Source organism: Ammospiza caudacuta, chromosome 36, assembly GCF_027887145.1.
Source record: "Ammospiza caudacuta isolate bAmmCau1 chromosome 36, bAmmCau1.pri, whole genome shotgun sequence".
In the NCBI taxonomy this organism is placed as follows: domain Eukaryota; kingdom Metazoa; phylum Chordata; class Aves; order Passeriformes; family Passerellidae; genus Ammospiza; species Ammospiza caudacuta.
Window position 1 is genome coordinate 406,149 of NC_080628.1, and position 20,545 is coordinate 426,693.

Consider the following 20,545-nt stretch of genomic DNA (forward strand, 5'->3'; position numbering starts at 1 on the left):
TCCCCCGCCCGCCCCTCCCCCACCCATTTACTGCCACCCGGGGGGGCGGGGCGGTGACGTCAGCGGTGACGTCAGCGGCCGTTATGAACAGGTGCGCTCACCTTTGCCCCCCCCCACCCTGACCCGACCCCACCTGGAGCCGCCGCCAGGCCCGCAGGTGAGAGGGGATCGATAGCGGATCAATACGGGGGGCTGGGGGGGCGATTGGGGATCGATCGATGGGGATTGATCGGGGATTGGTCAGGGATTGAGGGGGGATCGATAGCGGATCAATACGGGGGGCTGGGGGGTCGATTGGGGATCGATAGATGGGGATTGATCGGGGATTGAGGGGGGATCGATAGCGGATCAATAGGGGGGGCTGGAGGGTCGATTGGGGATCGATAGATGGGGGTTGATCGGGGATTGATTGGAGATCGAGAGGGGATCGATAGCGGATCAATACGGGGGGCTGGGGGGTCGATTGGGGATTGATCGGGGATTGATTGGAGATCGAGAGGGGATCGATAGCGGATCAATAGGGGGGGCTGGGGGGTCGATTGGGGATCGATAGATGGGGATCGATTGGGGATTGAGGGGGGATCGATCGGGGATTGATCGGGGATTGATTGGAGATCGAGGGGGGATCGATAGCAGATCAATATGGGGGGCTGGGGGGGCGATTGGGGATCGATCGATGGGGATTGATCGGGGATTGAGGGGGGATTGATTGGAGATCGAGGGGGGATCGATAGCGGATCAATACGGGGGGCTGGGGGGTCGATTGGGGATCGATCGATGGGGATCGATCGGGGATTGATCGGGGATTGAGGGGGGATTGATTGGAGATTGATTGGAGATCAAGGGGGATAGATACTGGATCAATAGGGGGGATTTGGGAGCTTGATCAGGGATTGATTGATTGATTGATTGATGGGGATTGATCGAGGATTGAGGGGGGATTGGTGGGGGGTTGATTGGAGATTCATCAGGCATTGAGGGGGATTGAGGGGGGATTGATACCGGATCAATAGGGGGGGTTGGGGGGTTGATCGGGGATCAGTAGATGGGGATTGATTGGGGATTGATCAGGGATTGAGGGGGGAATTGATCGGAGATAGATTGGAGATTGATCGGGCATCGAGGGGGGATCGAGGGGAGATCGATAACGAGTCAATAGGGGGGTTTGGGGGGTGGATCGGGGATCAATCGATGGGGATTGATTGGGGATCGAGGGGGGATTGATACTGGATCAATAGGGGGCCGATAAGGGAGCTATTGATGGGGGATTGATCCAGGATTGATCCGGGATTGAAGGGGGGTGGATCGGGGAATGGTTGGGTATCTGTAGGGGAGATCGATACTGGATCAATAGGGGCCTATAGGGGATTGATTGAGGATCAATTGATGGGGTTGGAGGGGGAATTGATCAGGGATCAAGGGGGGATTGATCAGGGATTGATTGGTATTGATTGGGGATGGACTGGGGATTGATTGGGGATCGGGGGGGATTGATACTGGATCAATAGGGGGGTTTTGGGGCTTAATCGGGGATCGATCAATGGGGATTGATCGGGGATCGAGGGGGGATCGATACCAGATCAATAGGGGGCCTAGAGGGGATTGATTGGTGATTGATCGGGGATCGAGGGGGGATCGATACCAGATCAATAGGGGGCCTAGAGGGGATTGATTGGTGATTGATCGATGCAGAGTGAGGGGGGATTGATCGCGGATTGGTTGGGGTTCTGTAATGGGGATCAATACCGGATCAATATGGCGCCTATAGGCGATTGACAGGGGATCGATCGATCAATCGATGGGGATTAGTTGGTGATTGATTGGGGATCAAGGCGGGATTGACTGGGGATTGATCAGGGATCAAAGTGGGGATTGATTGGGGGGCTCCATAGGGTCCTATAGGGTTCCGTGGAGTTCTATAGGGTTCCGTAGGGTTCCATGGGGTCTCCAGAAGGTTCCGTGGGGTTCCATAGGGTTCCATGGGGTTCCATAGGTTTTCTATAGGGTTCCATGGGGTTCCACAGGGTTCCGCAGGTTTTCCATAGGGTTCCATGGGGTCTCCAGAAGGTTCCGTGGGGTTCCACGGGGTTCCGCAGGTTTTCTATAGGGTTCCATGGGGTCTCCAGAAGGTTCCGTGGGGTTCCATAGGGTTCCATTGGGTTCCACAGGTTTTCTATAGGGTTCCATGGGGTCTCCAGAAGGTTCCGTGGGGTTCCATAGGGTTCCATTGGGTTCCACAGGTTTTCTATAGGGTTCCGTGGGGTCTCCAGAAGGTTCCGTGGGGTTCCATAGAGTTCTATAGGGTTCCATGGGGTCTCCATAGGGTTCCATGGGGTTCCGCAGGTTTTCTATAGGGTTCCATGGGGTCTCCAGAAGGTTCCGTGGGGTTCTGTGTGGTTCCATTGGGTTCCATAGGTTTTCTATAGGGTTCCATGGGGTCTCCAGAAGGTTCTGTGGGGTTCTGTGTGGTTCCACAGGCTTCAATTGGGTCTCTATAGGGGTTCCATGGGGTTCCACGGGGTTCCACAGGTTTTCTGTAGGGTTCCATGGGGTCTCCAGAAGGTTCCGTGGGGTTCCGCGGGGTTCCACGGGGTTCCACAGGTTTTCTGTAGGGTTCCGTGGGGTTCCGTGGGTGCTCCATAGGGTCTCCGTAGGGTTCCATGGGATCTCTGTCAGGTTCCATGGGGTTCCATGGGGTTCCATGGGGTTCCATAGGGTTCCATGGGGGTCCACAGGGTTCCATAGGGTTCCATAGTGTTCCATGGGGTTCCATGGGGTTCCATAGTGTTCCATGGGGTTCCATGGGGTTCCATAGGGTTCCATGGGGTTCCATGGGGTTCCATGGGGTTCCATAGGGTTCCATGGGGTTCCATGGGGTTCCATAGGGTTCCATGGGGTTCCATGGGGTTCCATGGGGTTCCATAGGGTTCCATAGTGTTCCATGGGGTTCCATGGGGTTCCATAGGGTTCCATGGGGTTCCATGGGGTTCCATAGGGTTCCATAGGGTTCCATGGGGTTCCATGGGGTTCCGCAGGGTTCCATAGGGTCTCTGTAGGGTTCCATGGGGGTCCATGGGGTTCCACGGGGTTCCATGGGGTTCCATGGGGTTCCACAGGGTTCCATGGGGTTCCATAGGGTCTCTGCAGGGTTCCATGGGGTTCCATGGGGGTCCATGGGGTTCCATGGGGTTCCATGGGGTTCCACAGGTTTTCTGTTGGGTGTCCATAGGGTCTCTATAGGTTTTCTATTGGGTTCCATGGGGTTCCATGGGGTGTCTGTAGGGTATTTATAGGGATCGGTGCAGTGCCAATACCAATCGATAGCCGATCAATAACCGATCAATAACCAATCGATACCCGCCGCAGGTCCGGTGATGGCGCACGGGGGCCTGCAGGCTCTCGGGCTGGCCCTGGCCGGGGCCAGCTGGGATCCATGGGGTGTCCATAGGGTACCAATGGTGTACCAATAGTGAACTAATACCTATCGATAACCGATCAATAGTAATCGATAATGGCTCTGCAGGTGCGGCGATGGCGCACGGGGGCCTGCAGGCTCTCGGGCTGGCCCTGGCCGGCGCCGGCTGGGATCCATGGGGCATCAATGGGTTACCAATAGGGATCAGTACAGTACCAATACCTATCGATAACCGATCAATAGCGATCAATACCCGCCGCAGGTGCGGCGATGGCGCACGGGGGCCTGCAGGCTCTCGGGCTGGCCCTGGCCGGCGCGGGCTGGCACCCACGGGGTGTCCATGGGCTATCGATGGTTTACCAACAGTGAACCGATACCTATCGATAACCGATCAATAACCAATCGATACCCGCCGCAGGTGCGGCGATGGCGCACGGGGGCCTGCAGGCTCTCGGGCTGGCCCTGGCCGGCGCCGGCTGGGATCCATGGGGCATCAATGGGTTACCAATAGGGATCAGTACAGTACCAATACCTATCGATAACCGATCAATAGCGATCAATACCCGCCGCAGGTGCGGCGATGGCGCACGGGGGCCTGCAGGCTCTCGGGCTGGCCCTGGCCGGCGCGGGCTGGCTGGCGCTGCTGGCGGCCACGGCGCTGCCGCAGTGGGAGGTGTCGACGTTCGCGGGCGACAGCATCATCACGGCCCTGGTGACCATGAAGGGGCTCTGGATGAGCTGCGTCAGCACCAGCACGGGGCAGCTGCAGTGCAAGAGCTACGACTCGGTGCTGGCCCTGCCAGGTGACACCGGGGACAGTGGGGACACCGGGGACATTGGGGACATTGGGGACATTGGGGACATTGGGGTTATTTGGGTTATTGGGGTTTGGGGACACCGGGGACACTGGGGACAATGCGTCAGCACCAGCACGGGGCAGCTGCAGTGCAAGAGCTACGACTCGGTGCTGGCCCTGCCAGGTGACACCGGGGACACCGGGGACACCGGGGACAGCGGGGACAGTGGGGACATTGGGGACACTGGGGACACTGGGGACACTGGGGACACTGGGGACACTGGGGACATCCTGGGGATTGGGGACACCGGGGACATTGGGGACATCACTGGGATCGGGGACATCGGGGTTATCGGGGTTATTGGGGTTTGGGGACACTGGGGACATCCTGGGGACATCCTGGGGATTGGGGACATTGGGGACATTGGGGACATTGGGGACAACGTGTCAGCACCAGCACGGGGCAGGTGCAGTGCAAGAGCCAGGTGACACTGCGGACACCCTGGGGACACCCTGGGGACACCCTGGGGACATTGGGGGTGTGACAGTGACACCCATGGGATCAGGGCTTTGGGGACATCGGGGACATTGGGGACGTTTGGGAACTCAGGGCAGCTCCATCGGTGGGAATTGGGAAGGGGTCACCGTGTCACTGTCACTGTCCCTGCCATTGTCCCCTCCCTGTCGCTGTCATTGCCCCCTCCCTTTCTCTGTCCCTCCCTGTCATTGTCCCCTCCCTGTCGCTGTCACTGTCCCCATCCATCCCTGTTACCCCTGTCGCTGTCCCCACCCTGTCCCTGTCATTGTCCCCGTGTCCCTGTCTGTGTCACCTGCCTGTCCCTGTCTGTGTCCCCTCCCTGTCCCTGTCATTGTCCCCCCTGTGTCCCTGTCTCTGTCCCCTCCCTGTCCCTGTCCCCATGTCCCTGTCATTGTCCCCACCGTGTCTCTGTCCCCTCCCTGTCCCTGTCACTGTGCCTGTCGCTGTCGCCGTCCCCATCTCCGTTCCTGTCCCTCCCTGTCCCTGTCCCCATGTCCCTCTCGTTGTCCCCGTGTCCCTGTCCCCTCCCTGTCCCTGTCATTGTCCCCTCCCTGTCCCCTCCCTGTCCCCTCCCGGTTTCGGGGCGTGGCCGGGCCAAAGGTCGCCCTGGTGGCCATAAAGGCCCCGGAGTGTCCCCAACTGTCCCCAAGTGTCACCAAACCCAGGCAACTGTCCCCAGGTGCCACCGGATGTCACCCGGTGTCACCCCCGCCGCGCCCGGGGAGTGCCCGGCAACGCCCCGGACCCCCAAAATCCAACCTGGGACCCCCAAAATCCAAACCAGGACCCCCAAAATCCAAACCAGGACCCCAAAATCCAACCCGGGACCCCAAAATCCAAACCGGGACCCCCAAAATCCAACCTGGGACCCCCAAAATCCAAACCAGGACCCCAAAATCCAACCCGGGACCCCCAAAATCCAACCTGGGACCCCCAAAATCCAACCTGGGACCCCAAATTCCCCCTTGAGCTCCCCAAATCCCCCCCAAACCCGCCCAGGACCCCCCTGTGCCCCCCAGCCCACCTGCAGGCCGTGAGGGACCCCCTGAACCTCCTCTAATCCCCCTCAATCCCCCTCAAATCCCCCTCAATTCCCTCCAGGACCCCCCAAATCCCCTCCAAACCCCCCCAAACCCCCTCAGGACCCCTCAGTGACCCCCCTGTCCCCCCCCCAGCCCTGCAGGCCACGAGGGACCCCCTGAACCTCCCCAAATCACCCCAAAACCCCTCCAGGACCCCCCCAAGTCTCTCCCAAACCCGCTCAAATCCCCTCTAAATCCCCCCAATCCCCCCCTAATCCCCCTCAAATCCCCCTCAATTCCCTCCAGGACCCCCCAAATCCCCCCCAAACCCCCCAAGCACCCCCCAGGACCCCTCAGTGACGCCCCTGTCCCCCCAGCCCACCTGCAGCTCACCTGGGATCCCCCAAATCCCCATGAATTCACTCCAGGACCCCCCAAATCCCCCTCAAATCCCCCTCAAGCCCCACTCAGCCCCCCCCAAATCCCCCCCAGGACCCCCCAAACCCCTTTTCTGACCCCCCCATGTCCCCCCAGCCCCTCTCCAGGCCATGAGGGACCCCCTGAACCTCCCCAAATCCCCCCCAGGACCTCCCAAATCCCCTCAAAACCCTCTCAAATCCCCCCTAAACCCCCTGAAATCCCCCCAAATCCCCTCCAAACCCCCCCAAACCCCCCCCCATGACCCCTCAGTGACCCCCCCGTCCCCCCCCAACCCACCTGCAGGCCATGAGGGACCCCCTGAACCTCCCCAAACCCCCTCAAATCCCCCTCAATTCATTCCAGGACCCCCCAAATCCCCTCCAAACCCCCTCAGGACCCCTCAGTGACCCCTCAGTGACCCCCCTGTCCCCCCCCAGCCCTGCAGGCCACGAGGGACCCCCTGAACCTCCCCTAATCACCCCAAAACCCCTCCAGGACCCCCCCAAGTCTCTCCCAAACCCCCTCAAATCCCCTCTAAACCCCCCCGGGACCTCCTGAACCTCCCCAAATCCCCCTCAATTCATTCCAGGACCCCCCAGATTCCCTCCAAACCCCCCCAAAACCCCCCAGTTTCCCCCCCAGTGACCCCCCCGTCCCCCCCCCAGCCCACCTGCAGGCCACGCGTGCCCTCATGGTGGTCTCGGTGGTCCTGGGCCCGCTGGCGCTGGCCGCGGCCGTGGCCGGGATGCGCTGCACGCGCTGCGGCGGCGGCGACCCCCGCAAGAAAGGCTCGGTGGCCGGGGCGGGGGGCGCCCTCTTCATCCTCGCAGGTGAGGGGGACCCCCGGAAACGGGATGGGGACCCCCGGAAACGGGATGGGGACCCCCGGAAATGCGTTTGGGACCCCCGAAAATGGGTTTGGGACCCCTGAAAATGGGATGGGGATCCCCGAAAATGGGATGGGGACCCCCGAAAACGGGTTTGGGACCCCCGAAAATGGGATGGGGACCCCCGAAAATGGGATGGGGACCCCCGAAAATGGGATGGGGACCCCCGAAAACGGGTTTGGGACCCCCAAAAATGGGGTGGGGAGCCCCGAAAACGGGTTTGGGACCCCCAAAAACGGGTTTGGGACCCCCGAAAACGGGTTTGGGACCCCCGGAAATGGGATGGGGACACCTAAGAACTCGCAGGACCCTCAAAAATGGGTCAGGGAGCCTCAAAATTGGCTTTGGGGAGCCCCAAAATGGGTGCGGGACCCCTGAAAATCCCCAGGGACCCTCAAAAATTGGTTTGGGACCCCTGAAACGGTTTTGGGGGGTATTCTGGGGGGTGATTCCAGCAGATTTTGGGGATTTTTGGGGAGATTTCAGCAGATTTTGGGGATTTTTGGGGAGATTGCAGCAGATTTTGGGCTCCCCAGCCCGTTTGGGGTTTTGGGGCAATTAATTGGGATTTTGGGTTTTTTGGGGGGGCGATTCCAGCAGAATTTTGGTTTTTTTGGGGTGATTTCAGCAGATTTTGTGGTTCCCCTCCCCATTCCGGTTTTTTGGGGCAATTCCAGCAGATTTTGGGGTTTTCTTGGGGGCGATTTCAGCGGATTTCGGGGTTCCCCTCCCCATTCAGGTTTTTTGGGGGGCAATTCCAGCAGATTTTGGGGATTTTGGGGGTGATTCCAGCAGATTTTGGGGTTTTTTGAGGCAATTTCAGCCGATTTTGGGGTTTTTTGAGGCGATTTCAGCGGATTTTGGGTATTTTGGGGCGATTTCAGCAGATTTTGGGTTTTTTGGGGTGGTTTCACCAAATTTTGGGGTTTTCCAGGGCTCCTGGCGCTCGTGGCCAGCTCCTGGTACGGCCACAGGATCGTCACCAGCTTCTACGACGCCACCATCCCCATCAACCTCAAGTGAGCAAAATTTGGGGTGAAATCCGCGGATTTTGGGGGTTTGGGGATTTTTGGGGTTCTGAGGGGTTTTTGGGCTGCCGATTTGGGGGCGTTTCAGTGGATTTTAGGGTGATTTCCATGGGTTTTAAGGTGATTTTTGATGATTTTTACAGATTTTTTTGGGTAGGTTTTGGATTTTGAGGAGGGATTTTGGGGTGAAATCTGCCAGGTTTGGGGTTTTTGGAATTTTGGGGATTTTCGGGGGTTTTGGGGCGCTGATTTGCGCCCATTTTGACACATTTTAGGGCAATTTTTGTGGATTTTAAGGTGATTTTTAGGTTTTTGGTTTTTTTGGGTTTTTTTTTTTGGTGTTTTTAATGGATTTTTTAGGTAGATTTTGGATTTCAAGAAGGGATTTTGGGGTGAAATCTGCCAGGTTCGGGGTTTTGGGGGTTTTTGGTGTCTTGGGATGTTGGGGATGAATTCCAGGATATTTTGGGTTATTTTGGGGATACTTTGGGCTGTTTTGATCAGGTTTTTTGCTATTTTGGGATATTTGGAGATATTTGGATCAGGTTTTTCGCTATTCCAGGATATTTGGGGATATTTTTGGGATAATTTTTGGCAATTTCGGACATTTCTCACCAAATTCCCTCTCCAGGTTCGAGTCCGGCACGGCGCTGTTCGTGGCCTGGGCGGGGCCGGGTTTTGGGTTAATTCTGGTTCATTTTGGGCAATTTCCATCGGGTTTTTTGCCATTTCGGGCTACTTTGGGCTGTTTTGATTGGGTTTTTTGCTACATAAAGATAATTTTTTGTGGATTTTCCCCATTTCTGACCCGTCTCTCCCCCTCAGGTACGAGTTTGGCTCAGCGCTGTTCGTGGGCCGGGTTTTGGGTTAATTCTGGGATATTCTGGGTTAATTTTGGGTTATTTTCACCTTTTTTTCGCCATTTTGTGATACATTGGGCTATTTCCATCGGGTTTTTTCCTATATAATGATATTTTTTTGTGGATTTTTCCCATTTCTGACCCATTTCTGCCCCCTCAGGTAGGAGTTCGGCACGGCGCTGTTCGTGGCTGGGTGGGGCTGGATTTGGGTTCATTTTGGGTTAATTTCAGGATATTTTATCCGTTTTTTTCGCCATTTTGGGCTACTTTGGGCTATTTCCATCGGGTTTTTTGCCATTTAAAGACAATTTTTTGTGGATTTTCCCCATTTCGGACCCATTTCTCCCCCCTCAGGTACGAGTTCGGCACGGCGCTGTTCGTGGGCCGGGTTTTGGGTTAATTCTGGGATATTTTGGGTTAATTTCAGGATATTTTATCCGTTTTTTTCACCATTTTGCGATACTTTGGGCTATTTCCATCGGGTTTTTTGCCATGTAAAGATAATTTTTTGTGCATTTTCCCCATTTCTGACCCCGAATTCCGTCTGCAGGTACGAGTTCGGCACGGCGCTGTTCGTGGCCGGATTTGGGTTAATTTTGGGCTATTTCCATCGTTTTTTTTGCCATTTAAAGATAATTTTTTGCCCATTTTCCTCATTTCTAACCCCAAATTCTCTCTCCAGGTACGAGTTCGGCACGGCGCTGTTTGTGGCCTGGGCGGGGCTGGATTTTGGGTTCATTTTGGGTTAATTTCAGGGTATTTTATCCGTTTTTTTCGCCATTTTGCGATACTTTGGGCTATTTCCATCGGGTTTTTTGCCATTTAAAGACAATTTTTTGCCCATTTCTGACCCCGAGTTCCCTCTGCAGGTGCGAGTTCGGCACGGCGCTGTTCGTGGCCTGGGTTTTGTGCTAATTCTGGGATATTCTGGGTTAATTTCAGGATATTTTATCAGTTTTTTTCGCCATTTTGCGATACTTTGGGCTATTTCCATCGGGTTTTTTGCCATTTAAAGATGCTTTTTTCCCCATTTCTGACCCCGAGTTCCCTCTGCAGGTACGAGTTCGGCACGGCGCTGTTCGTGGGCCGGATTTGGGTTAATTTTGGGCTATTTCCATCGGGTTTTTTGCCATTTTGCGATACTTTGGGCTATTTCCATCGGGTTTTTTGCCATTTAAAGACAATTTTTTTGCGGATTTTCCCCATTTCTGACCCCGAATTCCCTCTGCAGGTGCGAGTTCGGCACGGCGCTGTTCGTGGCCTGGGTTTTGTGCTAATTCTGGGATATTCTGGGTTAATTTCAGGATATTTTATCAGTTTTTTTCGCCATTTTGCGATACTTTGGGCTATTTCCATCGGGTTTTTTGCCATTTAAAGACAATTTTTTGCGGATTTTCCCCATTTCTGACCCCGAGTTCCCTCTGCAGGTACGAGTTCGGCACGGCGCTGTTCGTGGCCTGGGCGGGCGCGGCGCTGGCGCTGCTCGGGGGGTCCCTCTTGGCCTCCTCGTGCTGCGGCCGCGGGGGGGGAGGGGCGGCCAAGGGGGGGCGGGGCTACCCCCGGGCCAGGACCCCCCCCAAGGGCCCCCCCGGCGCGCGCGAGTACGTCTGAGCCCCCCGACCCAATTGGGGGCGCGACCCCCGCTCAGGGACCTCCCACCCCCCAAATTTTCGGCGTTTTCCCCTCAAAATTTGCATTTTTTTCCCCTTTTTTTTTTCCTCTTTTCCCTCAAATTTTTGGCAGTTTTCCCCTTTTCCCCCCCAAATTTTGGGATTTTTTTTTTTTTTTTTCAATTTCCTCCCCCAAATTTCCCATTTTTTTCCCCTTTCCCCCCAAAATTTCAGCTATTTTCTTCCCCAAATTTTTTGTCATTTTTCTTCTCCTCCCCCAAATTTTGGTTATTTTTCCTCTTTTCCCCCAAATTTTCGGCCGTTTTCCCCCTCTCTTCCCCCCAAGATTTTGGGATTTTTTTTTTCCATTTCCTCCCCCAAATTTCCCATTTTTCCCCCCCAAAATTTCGGCTATTTTTTCCCTTCGTCCCCCAAATTTTGGCTTTTTCCCCCCCTCTTTCCTCCAAATTTTTCTTCTATTTCCCCTTTCTCCCCCAAATTTTGGTCATTTTTCTTCTCCTCCCCAAAATTTTGAATTTTGGTTATTTTTCCTGTTTGTCCCCCAAATTTTGGCTTTTTTTCTCACTTTACCCCCAAAATTTGGGATTTTTTTTCCCTTTCCTCCCCCAAATTTCCCATTTTTCCCCCCAAATTTTCAGCTATTTTTTCCCTTTGTCCCCCCAAATTTTGGCTTTCTTTCTCACTTTACCCAAAAATTTTGGGTTTTTTTCCCTTTGTCCTCCAAATTTTTGGTCATTTTTCTTCTCCTCCTCCAAATTTTGGTTATTTTTCCCCTTTGTCCCCCCAAATTTTTGTCTATTTTTCACCTTTGCCCCCAAATTTTCAAGTATTTTCTTTTTCCTCTCCCAAATTTTGGCTTTTTTTTCATCTTCTCCTCCAAATTTTGCTGCTTTTTCCCCTTTCCCCCCCCAAATTTTTGGCAATTTTTTCAATTTCCCCCAAATTTTGTCTTTCCCCCCTTTGCCCCCAGATTTTGGTTCCTTCCCTCTCCCCCTCCCCAATTTCATTTTTCCTCCTTTCGCTGGTGCTGGGACCCCTCCCCAATTTGGTTTTTATTTGCCGATGATTTTGTACGGGATGGAAATAAAACCAAAATCTTTTTGGGGTGGTTTGTGTCGTTTTCTTGATTTCTTGGGTTTTTGGGGTGTTTCGGGTCCAGATTTCACCCAGGGACCCCCAAATTCCCCCCAACCTTTCCCAGGTGTTTATTTTCTGTTTTTCTGCCCAAATTCCCGAATTATTCCGATTATTCCGCCCCCAAACCCACCTGGAGCGGGGATAAAAAACGAGATTTAAATAGTTTTTAATCCCGAAAAGGATTTTTGTGCAATTTTGAATAAGCGGGATTGAAATGGGAAAATTCTGGGGAAAGGGAGCGGGGTGAGGCAAGAAAAAGGCGAAAAAAGGGGTAAAAAAAGGGAAATTCCCGAAAAATGCGGAATTCCAGGGAATTCCCAGGAATCGCCTCACGCGGCAATGGCGGCGCCCAGGTGGCAACGAATCCCGGGAATTTTTCCAATTTTTTCCGCTTTTTTCCATCGCTTTCGCACATTTTTGCTCAAACCCAGAGGATTTGAGGCAAAAGCCAAGAGGAGACCCCAAAATAAAAAATTAAATTAAAAAAAAAAACTCAAAAAACCCCAAAATTCCCCCGTATCCAACATGGCGGCGCTCTCTGCCGTGCGATGACATCATCTATGCGCTGATTACGTCATCAAGAAAGCGCCGGCCCAAACATGGCGGCGCCCATTTCCGTACGGAAGTGTTGAGTGGAGAAAATGGCTGCGATCTCGTCCGTACGTGACGTCATCAGGGGGCGCCGCGCGACGATGCTGGAGGCGCTCGGGGGGCCCGGGCTGCTGCTCGTGAGGGGTGAGCGCGGATTTGGGGCCATTTTGGGGCTTTTTGGGGAATTTTTTGGGGTTTTTGGGGATTTTGGGGGCTCTGAAGGCCTGAGGGGCTGGGGGGGTGAGGGAGGTGCGGGATGGGGGGGTCTGGAAGGGGTTTGGGGGGTCCCGGGGGGATTTTTGGGGGATATTTGGGGGGTTTTGGGGTGCGCTGAGAGGAAATCTGGGAGGTCTGGGGGGCATTTCTTAGGGATTTTATTTGGAATTTCGAGATAAATTTATTTAAATTTTCTCGGGGGGTTTGGGGGGATTTTGGGGGGGTTGGGATTTTTGGGATTTTTTTAGGGGATTTTTGGGGATTTTTTGGGGATTTTGGGGTGGTCTGAGGGGAAATCTGGAGGGGTCTTGGGGGATTTTTTTGGGGATATTTTTGGGTTTTTTTATTTGGAATTTTGGGGAGAAATTTTTGGAATTTCGGGGGAATTTTTTTTTTTTTTAATTTTCTAGGGGATTTTTTTTGGGATTTTGAGGTGTTTGGGATTTTCGGGATTTTTTTAGGGGTTTTTAGGGGGATTTTGTGGTGGTCTGAGGGGAAATCTGGGGGGATTTTTTGGGGATATTTTCGGGGATTTTTTTTTTGGAATTTCAGGGGGATTGTTTACGATTTTTTGGGAGGATTTTTTTGGAATTTCGGAGGGATTTTGGGGGGGATTTGGGAATTTGGGGGTCACTCTGGGGGTCTCCCCATTCCCCCTCAGACAGCGCCGACTCCGAGGGCCGGAGCCTCCTGAGGGCGATCGCCAGCGAGGCCGTGAGCAGGTGAGGCTTTGGGAGTTTTGGGGGGAAATTTGGGGAATTTTTGGGTATTTTTGGGGCCTCTGAAGGGGTTGGGGCCGGTCAGGAGGAATTTGGGGGGAATTTTGGGGTTTTTTGGGGAGGATTTGGGGGGTCCCGGAAGGGTTTTGGGGGGATTTGGGGTCTCTGAGGTGATTTTGTGTTTTTGGGGGTGTTTTTTCAATGGGTTTTTAGGGGTTTAGGGTATTTTTTAGGGGCTTTGAGGTATTTTGAGGTGATTTTTGGGGTGGTCTGGGGGTTCTTGGGGTGTTTTTGGGTTTGTTCTTATTTGGGGGGGGAAGTTTTGTGTTTCAGGGCGGTTTTGGGGCGTTTTTTAGGGTTTTTTGGGGTGGGTGTTTTGGGTTTTAGGGGGTTTGGGGGGTTTTTGGAGGAATTTTAGTGTTTTTTGGTGATTTCTGTGGTTTTTTCAGGGTGGTTTTTGGGTGGATTTTGGGGTTTCTGGGTGTTCTGGGGGGGGTTGGGGTGGTTCTGAGGGTTTTTGGTGGTTTTGGGGGTGGTTTTAGGGGATTTTTAGGGTTTCTGGGTGTTTTTGGGGTGGTTTTGGGGGGTTTTTGGGGGTCCCGAAGGGCTCCGAGCCCCCCAAACCCCCCCCAGGGCCGAGCAGGTGCTCGTGGTGCTGCTGGAGGTGCCTCGGGAGCAGTTCCAGGAGGGGCTGAGCCCCCACGTCAGGGAGCGGTGAGCAGGCAAAAACCACCCAAAAACCACCCAAACCACCCAAAACCCCCAAAAATCCCCCAAAACCACCCAAAAAACACCCTAAAACATCCCTAAAACCACCCAAAACCACCCAAAAAGCACCCAAAACCACCCAAAAACCCCCCAAAAACCACCCAAAACACCCCAAAAGCACCCAAAAGCACCCAAAAACCCCCCAAAACCACCCAAAAACCACCCGAAAACCACCCAAAACCACCCCAAAACCACCCCAAAACCACCCAAAACCACCCGAGAACCACCCAAAAACCCCCCAAAACCACCCAAAAACCACCCGAAAACCCCCCAAAACCACCCAAAAACCACCCGAAAACCAGCCTAAAACCACCCAAAACCACCCACAAAACCCCCCAAAAACCACCCTAAAACCCCCCAAAACCACCCTCAAAATTTCCCTCAAAACCCACAAAGTTTCCCCCCAACCCCCCCCAAATTTCCCCTCAAATTTCCCCAAAATTTCCCCCAAAATTTCCCCCAAATTCCCCCCCAAAATTTCCCCCAAATTTCCCCCCCCAAATTTCCCCCCCCAAAATTTCCCCCAAATTTCCCCAAATTCCCCCCAAATTTCCCCAAAATTTCCCCCATTCCCCCCATTCCCAGGCTGCACTTCCGGGACCTTTTCGGGGACCCCCTGGGCTGGGGGGGCCGGGACCCCCCGGGGCGGGGGGGGCTCCTGGGGGGGCTCCTGGGGGGGGGTCCCGGCCCCTCCCCCACCCCCGGCCCCTCCCCCTGCCCCTCCCCCTCCCTGCTGCTGCTGGACTCGCTGAGCTGGGCCCTGCTCCGGGAGCCCCTCCCCCACCTCGGCCGCCGCTTGGGGGCGCTGCTGGCGCGGGGGGGACCCCAAAACGGTGAGCGGGATTCGGGGGGATTCGGGGGGATTCGGGGGGGTTTGGGGGAAAATTTGGGGGTTTTTTGAGCGATTTTTGGGGGTTTTTGAGCGATTTTTGGGGGGGGGGTTGGGGAATTTTGGAGGGATTTGGGGGGAGTTTGGGGGGATTTGGGGTGGGTTGGGGGGGATTTGGGGGGATTTGGAGAAAATTTGGGGGGTTTTGGGGGTTTTCGAGCGATTTTTGGGGTGGGTTTGGGGGGATTTGGAGTGGGTTTGGGGGAATTTGGGGGGGATTTTGGGGGGATTTGGGGGAAATTTGGGGTGGGTTTGGGGGGATTTGAGGGATTTGAGATGGATTTTGGGGGGAAATTTGGGGTGGCTTTGGAGGGATTTGAGGGGTTTGGGGGGGATTTGGGGGGAAGTTTGGGGTGGGTTTGGGGGGCATTCAGTGTTTTTGGGGGGTTTTTGGGGGGATTTGGGGGGTTCTGGACTCGCTGAGCTGGGCCCTGCTCCGGGAGCCCCTCCCCCACCTCGGCCGCCGCTTGGGGGCGCTGCTGGCGCGGGGTGAGGTTTGGGGGAAATTCGGGGAAATTCGGGAAAATTTGGGGCATTTTGGGGGGATTTTGGAGCGATTTTTGGGGGGGTTTTGGGGGGATTTGAGGGATTTTTGGGGGGGCATTTTGGGGGAAATTTGGGGTGGGTTTTAGGGGGGATTTGGGGGTTCGGGATGGGTTTTGGGGATTTTTGGGGGGGATTTGGGGGAAATTTGGGGTGAGTTTGGGGTGTTTGGGGATTCGGGATGGGTTTTGGGGGTTTTTGAGGGATTTTTTGAGGGGGGGTTTTGGGGGAATTTTGGGGGGATTTGGGGGAAATTTGGGGTGGGATTGGGGGGATTTGGGGGGCATTCAGTGTTTTTGGGGGGTTTTTGGGGGGGATTTGGGGGGTTCTGGACTCGCTGAGCTGGGCCCTGCTCCGGGAGCCCCTCCCCCACCTCGGCCAGGGGCTGGGGGCGCTGCTGGCGCGGGGTGAGGTTTGGGGGAAATTCGGGCAAATTTGGGAAAATTTTCGGGATTTTTGGGGAAAATTTTCGGGGTTTTTGAGCGATTTTTGGGGGAATTTTGGGAAAATTTTGGGGTTTTTGGGGGGGCATTTGGGGGAAATTTGGGGTGGGTTTGGGGTGTTTGGGGATTTGGGATGGGTTTGGGGGATTTTTGAGCAATTTTGGGGGGATTTTGGTGGGATTTGGGGAAAATTTTCGGCATTTTTGGGGGGTTTTGAGCGATTTTTGGGGGGGTTTGGGGATTTTTGGGGGGGATTTTTGGGTGGGGGGATTTGGGGGAAATTTGGGGGAAATTTTCGGCATTTTTGGGGGTTTTGGAGCGATTTTTGGGGGTATTTGGGGTGGGTTTGGGGTTTTTGGGGATTTGGGGGGGATTCAGTGTTTTTTAGGGGATATTTTGGGGGGATTTGGGGGTAATTTGGGGGTTTAGGATGGGTTTTGGGGGGGTTTGAGGGATTTTTGGGGGGGTTTTGGGATGATTTGGGGGGATTTTAGGGATTTTGGGGGGGATTTTAAGGATGGGGTTTGGGGAATTTTTGGGGGGTATTTGGGGGAAATTTTGGCGATTTGGGGGAAATCTGGGCAGGGTTTGAGGGGAATTCTGGGAAAATTTGGGGAGATTTTTGAGGGGTTTGGGGAGGAATTGGGGGGGATTTGAGGGATTTTTTTGGGGGGATTTGAGGAGGATTTGGGGTTTTTGGGGGGGGGGATTTGGGGGATTTTTGGCTGTTTGAGGGGGGATTTTTGTTTTTTTTTTTTTAAGCTAATTTTGAGCACTTTTACCCCAATTTTGGGGTCCCCAGAGCCCCCTCCCCGAATTGTGGCGCTGCTGCACCAGGACCTGCACCCCCCCCCGGTTTTGGGGGCTCTCGGGGGTCTCGCCCGGGCCCAGCTGATCCTGGGGGGGCCCCCCGAGACCCCCGGAGCCCCCCGGAGGCTGCGGCTGCTCAGGGACCCCCAAAAAGGGGGGGGACCCCTCCAGGTGGGGGGAATGGGGGGTTTGGGGGGTCCTGGGGGGGTTTTGGGGGGTTTGGGGGGTCCTGGGGGGGTTTTGGGGGGTCCTGGGCGGATTTTGGGGGGTCCTGGGGGGGTTTGGGGGGTCCCGGGGGATTTTGGGGGGTCCTGGGGGGGTTTTGGGGGGTTTGGGGGGTCCTGGGGGGGTTTGGGGGGTCCTGGGGGGGTTTTGGGGGGTCCCGGGGGGATTTTGGGGGGTCCTGGGGGGGTTTGGGGGGGTTTTGGGGGGTCCCGGGGGGATTTTGGGGGGTCCTGGGGGGTTTTGGGGGGTTTGGGGGGTCCTGGGGGGATTTTGGGGGATTTTGGGGGGTCCTGGAAAGGTTTGGAGTGAATTTTGGGGGTTTGAGATGGATTTGGGCAGAATTTGGGGCATTTTGGGAGAATTTTGGGGTGACTGTTGAGCTGAATTTGGAGTGATTTTGGGGTGAATTTTGGATGGATCAGGAGGGATTTTGGGGTGTTAATTTTGGTGTTAATTTTGGGTGAATTTGGGGTGAATTGGGAGGGATTTTGGGGTGACTTTTGGTGTTAATTTTGGGTGAATTTGGAGGGATTTTGGGGTGAATTGGGAGGGATTTTGGGACGACTTTTGGTGTTAATTTTGGGTGAATTGAGAGTGGTTTTGGGGTGGATTTGGGGAGAATTGTGACGCAAATTTGGGGTGAATTTTGGGTTTAATTTCTGATGAATTTGGAGTGACTTTGGGGTGAATTTGAGATGGGTTTGGGAAGAACTTTGGGGTGATTTTGGGGTGAATTTTGGAGCGATTTGCGTTGAATTCTGGGTGATTTTGGGCTGAATTTTGGGGTGAATTCGAGGCGGATTTGGGCTGACTTTTGGGGCATTCTTGGGGTGGTTTGGGGGTAATTTGGGCTGAATTTTAGGGTTGATTTTGGGTTGGTTTTTGAGCTGAATTGGGGTGAATTTGGGGTGATTCTGGGTGATTTCGTGCTCTCCCCTCCCCCCAGGAGACCCTCACCCTCCTCCCCGACGGCTCCTTGGGGGGGCCCCCCCCGCCCGGCCCCTCCCCCAATTGGGGGGACCCCAAAAAGCCCCAAAATGCCCCAAAATGCCCCAAAATGACCCCCCTGACCTTTCGCCTGGGGCTGTCGGGGGCCGAGCGGGGGGCGAGGGCGGCCCTGACCCTCCCCTACCTGCCCAGGTGAGTCTGGGACCCCAAATCCTCCTGAAACCACCCCAAAAAATCTACAAAAAAACCCCTCAAATTCCTCCCCAAATCCCCCTAAAATCGCCCCAAAAATCCCCCTAAAATCACCCCAAAAATCCACCAAAAACCCCTCAAATTCTTCCCAAAATTCCTCCCAAAATCCCCCTAAAATCACCCCAAAAATCCACCAAAAAACCCCTGAAATTCCTCCCAAAATCCTCCTAAAATTCCTCTCAAATCCACCTAAAATCACCCCAAAAATCCGCTAAAAATGTCCTGAAATTTTCCCCAAAATCTTCCCAAAATTTCTCCCAAAATCCTCCTGAAATCACCACAAAAATCCACAAAAAACCCCTGAAATTCCTCCCAAAATCCCCCCAAAACTCCTCCCTGATTTCCCCCAAAACTCCCAAAAAATTTGCTTAAAAGGCCCCAAAAAATGCACTAAAAATCCTAAAATTCTTCCCAAAATACCTGAAAATTCCCGTCAAATTTCCCCCAAAATTCCCCTGCAAAACTGCCCTGCTTTTCCCAAATTTTTTCTCCAAAATTTACCCCAAATTTTTCCCCAAATTTTTCTCACAAAATTCCCCAAATTTTCCCTCAAAATTTAACCCCAAAATCTTCCTAAATTCTCCCCCAAATCCTCCTAAGTTGTCACCAAACCCCAAAATTCCCCAAATTTCTCCCCAAATCCCCAAAATTTCTCTCCAAACTTCCCCCAAAATTTCCCCTCCAAACTGCCCCAGTTTCTCCCAAATTCCCAATATTTTCCCCCAAATTTCCCCCCAAAATTCTCCCCCAAATTTCCCTAAATCGTTTCCAAAAACTTTCCCCCCAAACTGCCCAAATTTCCCCAAACTTTTCCCCATAAATTCCCCAAATTTCCCTCAAAGTCTCCCAAATTTTCCCCAAATTTTCCCCAAAATTTCCCAATAATTTCCTAAATTTCCCCCCAAATTCCCAATTTTCCCAAAATCTCTGATTTTCGCCCCAAACCCCGCAGGGCCGAGCCCGAGGCGCCCCCCGAGGACCCCGAGGACCCCGACGAGGACCTGGAGCTGTGACCCCCCCCGGGACCCCCAAATTTGGGGGGAAAATCCCCAAAAACGGGAGCCCAATAAAGGAGCCGCCCCTCCCCCACCCTGCCCTGCTGCTTTGGGAAAGAATCCCAAAGATTTGGGGAAAAAAAAAAAAAAATCTCAATTTTTAGGGGTGAAAAAAAAATCCCAAATTTTAATGGGAAAAATCCCTGTTTTAGGGGTCGAAATCCCAAATTTTGGGGGAAAAATCCCGGTGTTAGGGGGATAAAAAAATCTCAATTTTTGAGGTGAAAATCCAAAACTTTAGGGGGAAAATTTCCCATTTTTAGAGGGGAGAATCCCAAATATTGGGGAAAGAATTTTCCCAATTTTAGGAATGAAAAATCCCAAATTTTAGGGGGAATATTTTTGCGTTTTCAGAGGTGAAAATCCCAATCTTAAGGGGGGAAAATCCCAGATTTTGAGAGGTGAAAATGCCAAATTTTGGGTGAAAAATTCCAATGTTAAGGATGAAAAAAGTCCCAGTTTTAGGGGAAAATAATCCCAATTTGAAGGGTGAAAATTCCAATATTTTGGGAAAAAAAAATCCCCAATTTTTTTGGGGTAAAATTTCAGGGGTTTGTGTGGTGGGAGGGGCTTCAAAATGAGACCACGCCCCTCATTTAAATATAAGCACTACACTTTTACTTGGAGACCACGCCTACTAATTTGCATAAGTGAGATGTTAACCACACACAGTTCCCCCCCTTATTTTACATAAATTTGCATAAAATGCAAAGTTGGCTGTGCCCCTTGGCAGGCCACGCCTCTTAATTTACATAACATTTTCTCAGTCATTTAGTAATTACCCTAATTCCTAAAACTATGCCCCTTAATTTATATAAATTTATTTCAATAATTTATTTATGGATTATCCCTAAGAGCAAAAGCCACGCCCCTTAATTTACATAAATGAGCCTGAATTCCTCCACAGGCATTTATTCAGATAGCAGAAACCACGCCCCTTCATTTGCATGCACACTGGCCGTAATTTCAGCCTGAATGTATTCTAGTGGTGGAAACCACGCCCCTTCATTTACATACAAGCTGCCAATCATTTACGTGTAACACGATCCCAACAGTGGTAACCACGCCCCTAATTTACATATAAGCTGCCAATCACTTTAGCACGGTTTTATGCTAACGTTTGAAACCGCGCCCCTTCATTTACATACAGCCTGCCAATCATTTCCGTCTGCACCGATCCCAACGGCGGAAACCACGCCTCTCATTTACATAAAGTCGCTGTCGATCACTGACCAATCGCCATAGCAACGAGACCGCGCCGCTGATTTACATAACCCCGCCCCGCATCCACGCCCCTTCAACTAACTCTCGTTCCCAGAAGCGCCGCCCCTCTGTGTAAGCCACGCCTCCTC

General features: G+C 53.3%; 2 protein-coding genes across 2 annotated transcripts; both read left to right on the top strand.

The window, feature by feature from the left end:
- The first annotated feature begins 3,995 nt into the window (after positions 1–3,995).
- CLDN7 (claudin 7) lies at positions 3,996–10,577 on the top strand. Its single transcript, XM_058822923.1, has 4 exons — positions 3,996–4,218; positions 6,857–7,021; positions 8,013–8,097; positions 10,394–10,577. Exons 1-4 carry the CDS (start codon positions 3,996–3,998, stop codon positions 10,575–10,577), a joined length of 657 nt encoding a protein of 218 aa, XP_058678906.1.
- Positions 10,578–12,375: 1,798 nt separating this feature from the next.
- ELP5 (elongator acetyltransferase complex subunit 5) lies at positions 12,376–19,794 on the top strand. Its single transcript, XM_058822924.1, has 7 exons — positions 12,376–12,469; positions 13,203–13,263; positions 13,894–13,974; positions 14,614–14,861; positions 16,706–16,884; positions 17,885–18,078; positions 19,091–19,794. The coding sequence occupies exons 1-7, from the start codon at positions 12,376–12,378 to the stop codon at positions 19,149–19,151; spliced, it is 918 nt and encodes a 305-aa protein (XP_058678907.1). The 3' UTR covers positions 19,152–19,794.
- Positions 19,795–20,545: the final 751 nt, after the last annotated feature.

What these genes read in the sequence shown, in the direction of transcription:
- CLDN7 (XM_058822923.1), top strand. Translation starts at nt 3,996, where the DNA reads ATGGCGCACGGGGGCCTGCAGGCTCTCGGGCTGGCCCTGGCCGGCGCG. An exon ending in CTCGGTGCTGGCCCTGCCAG is followed by an intron (nt 4,219 to 6,856) that starts GTGACACCGGGG and finishes TCCCCCCCCCAG; the next exon opens with CCCACCTGCAGGCCACGCGT. An exon ending in ACCATCCCCATCAACCTCAA is followed by an intron (nt 8,098 to 10,393) that starts GTGAGCAAAATT and finishes TTCCCTCTGCAG; the next exon opens with GTACGAGTTCGGCACGGCGC.
- ELP5 (XM_058822924.1), top strand. Translation starts at nt 12,376, where the DNA reads ATGGCTGCGATCTCGTCCGTACGTGACGTCATCAGGGGGCGCCGCGCG. An exon ending in AGCCCCCACGTCAGGGAGCG is followed by an intron (nt 13,975 to 14,613) that starts GTGAGCAGGCAA and finishes CCCCATTCCCAG; the next exon opens with GCTGCACTTCCGGGACCTTT. An exon ending in ACCCTCCCCTACCTGCCCAG is followed by an intron (nt 18,079 to 19,090) that starts GTGAGTCTGGGA and finishes CAAACCCCGCAG; the next exon opens with GGCCGAGCCCGAGGCGCCCC.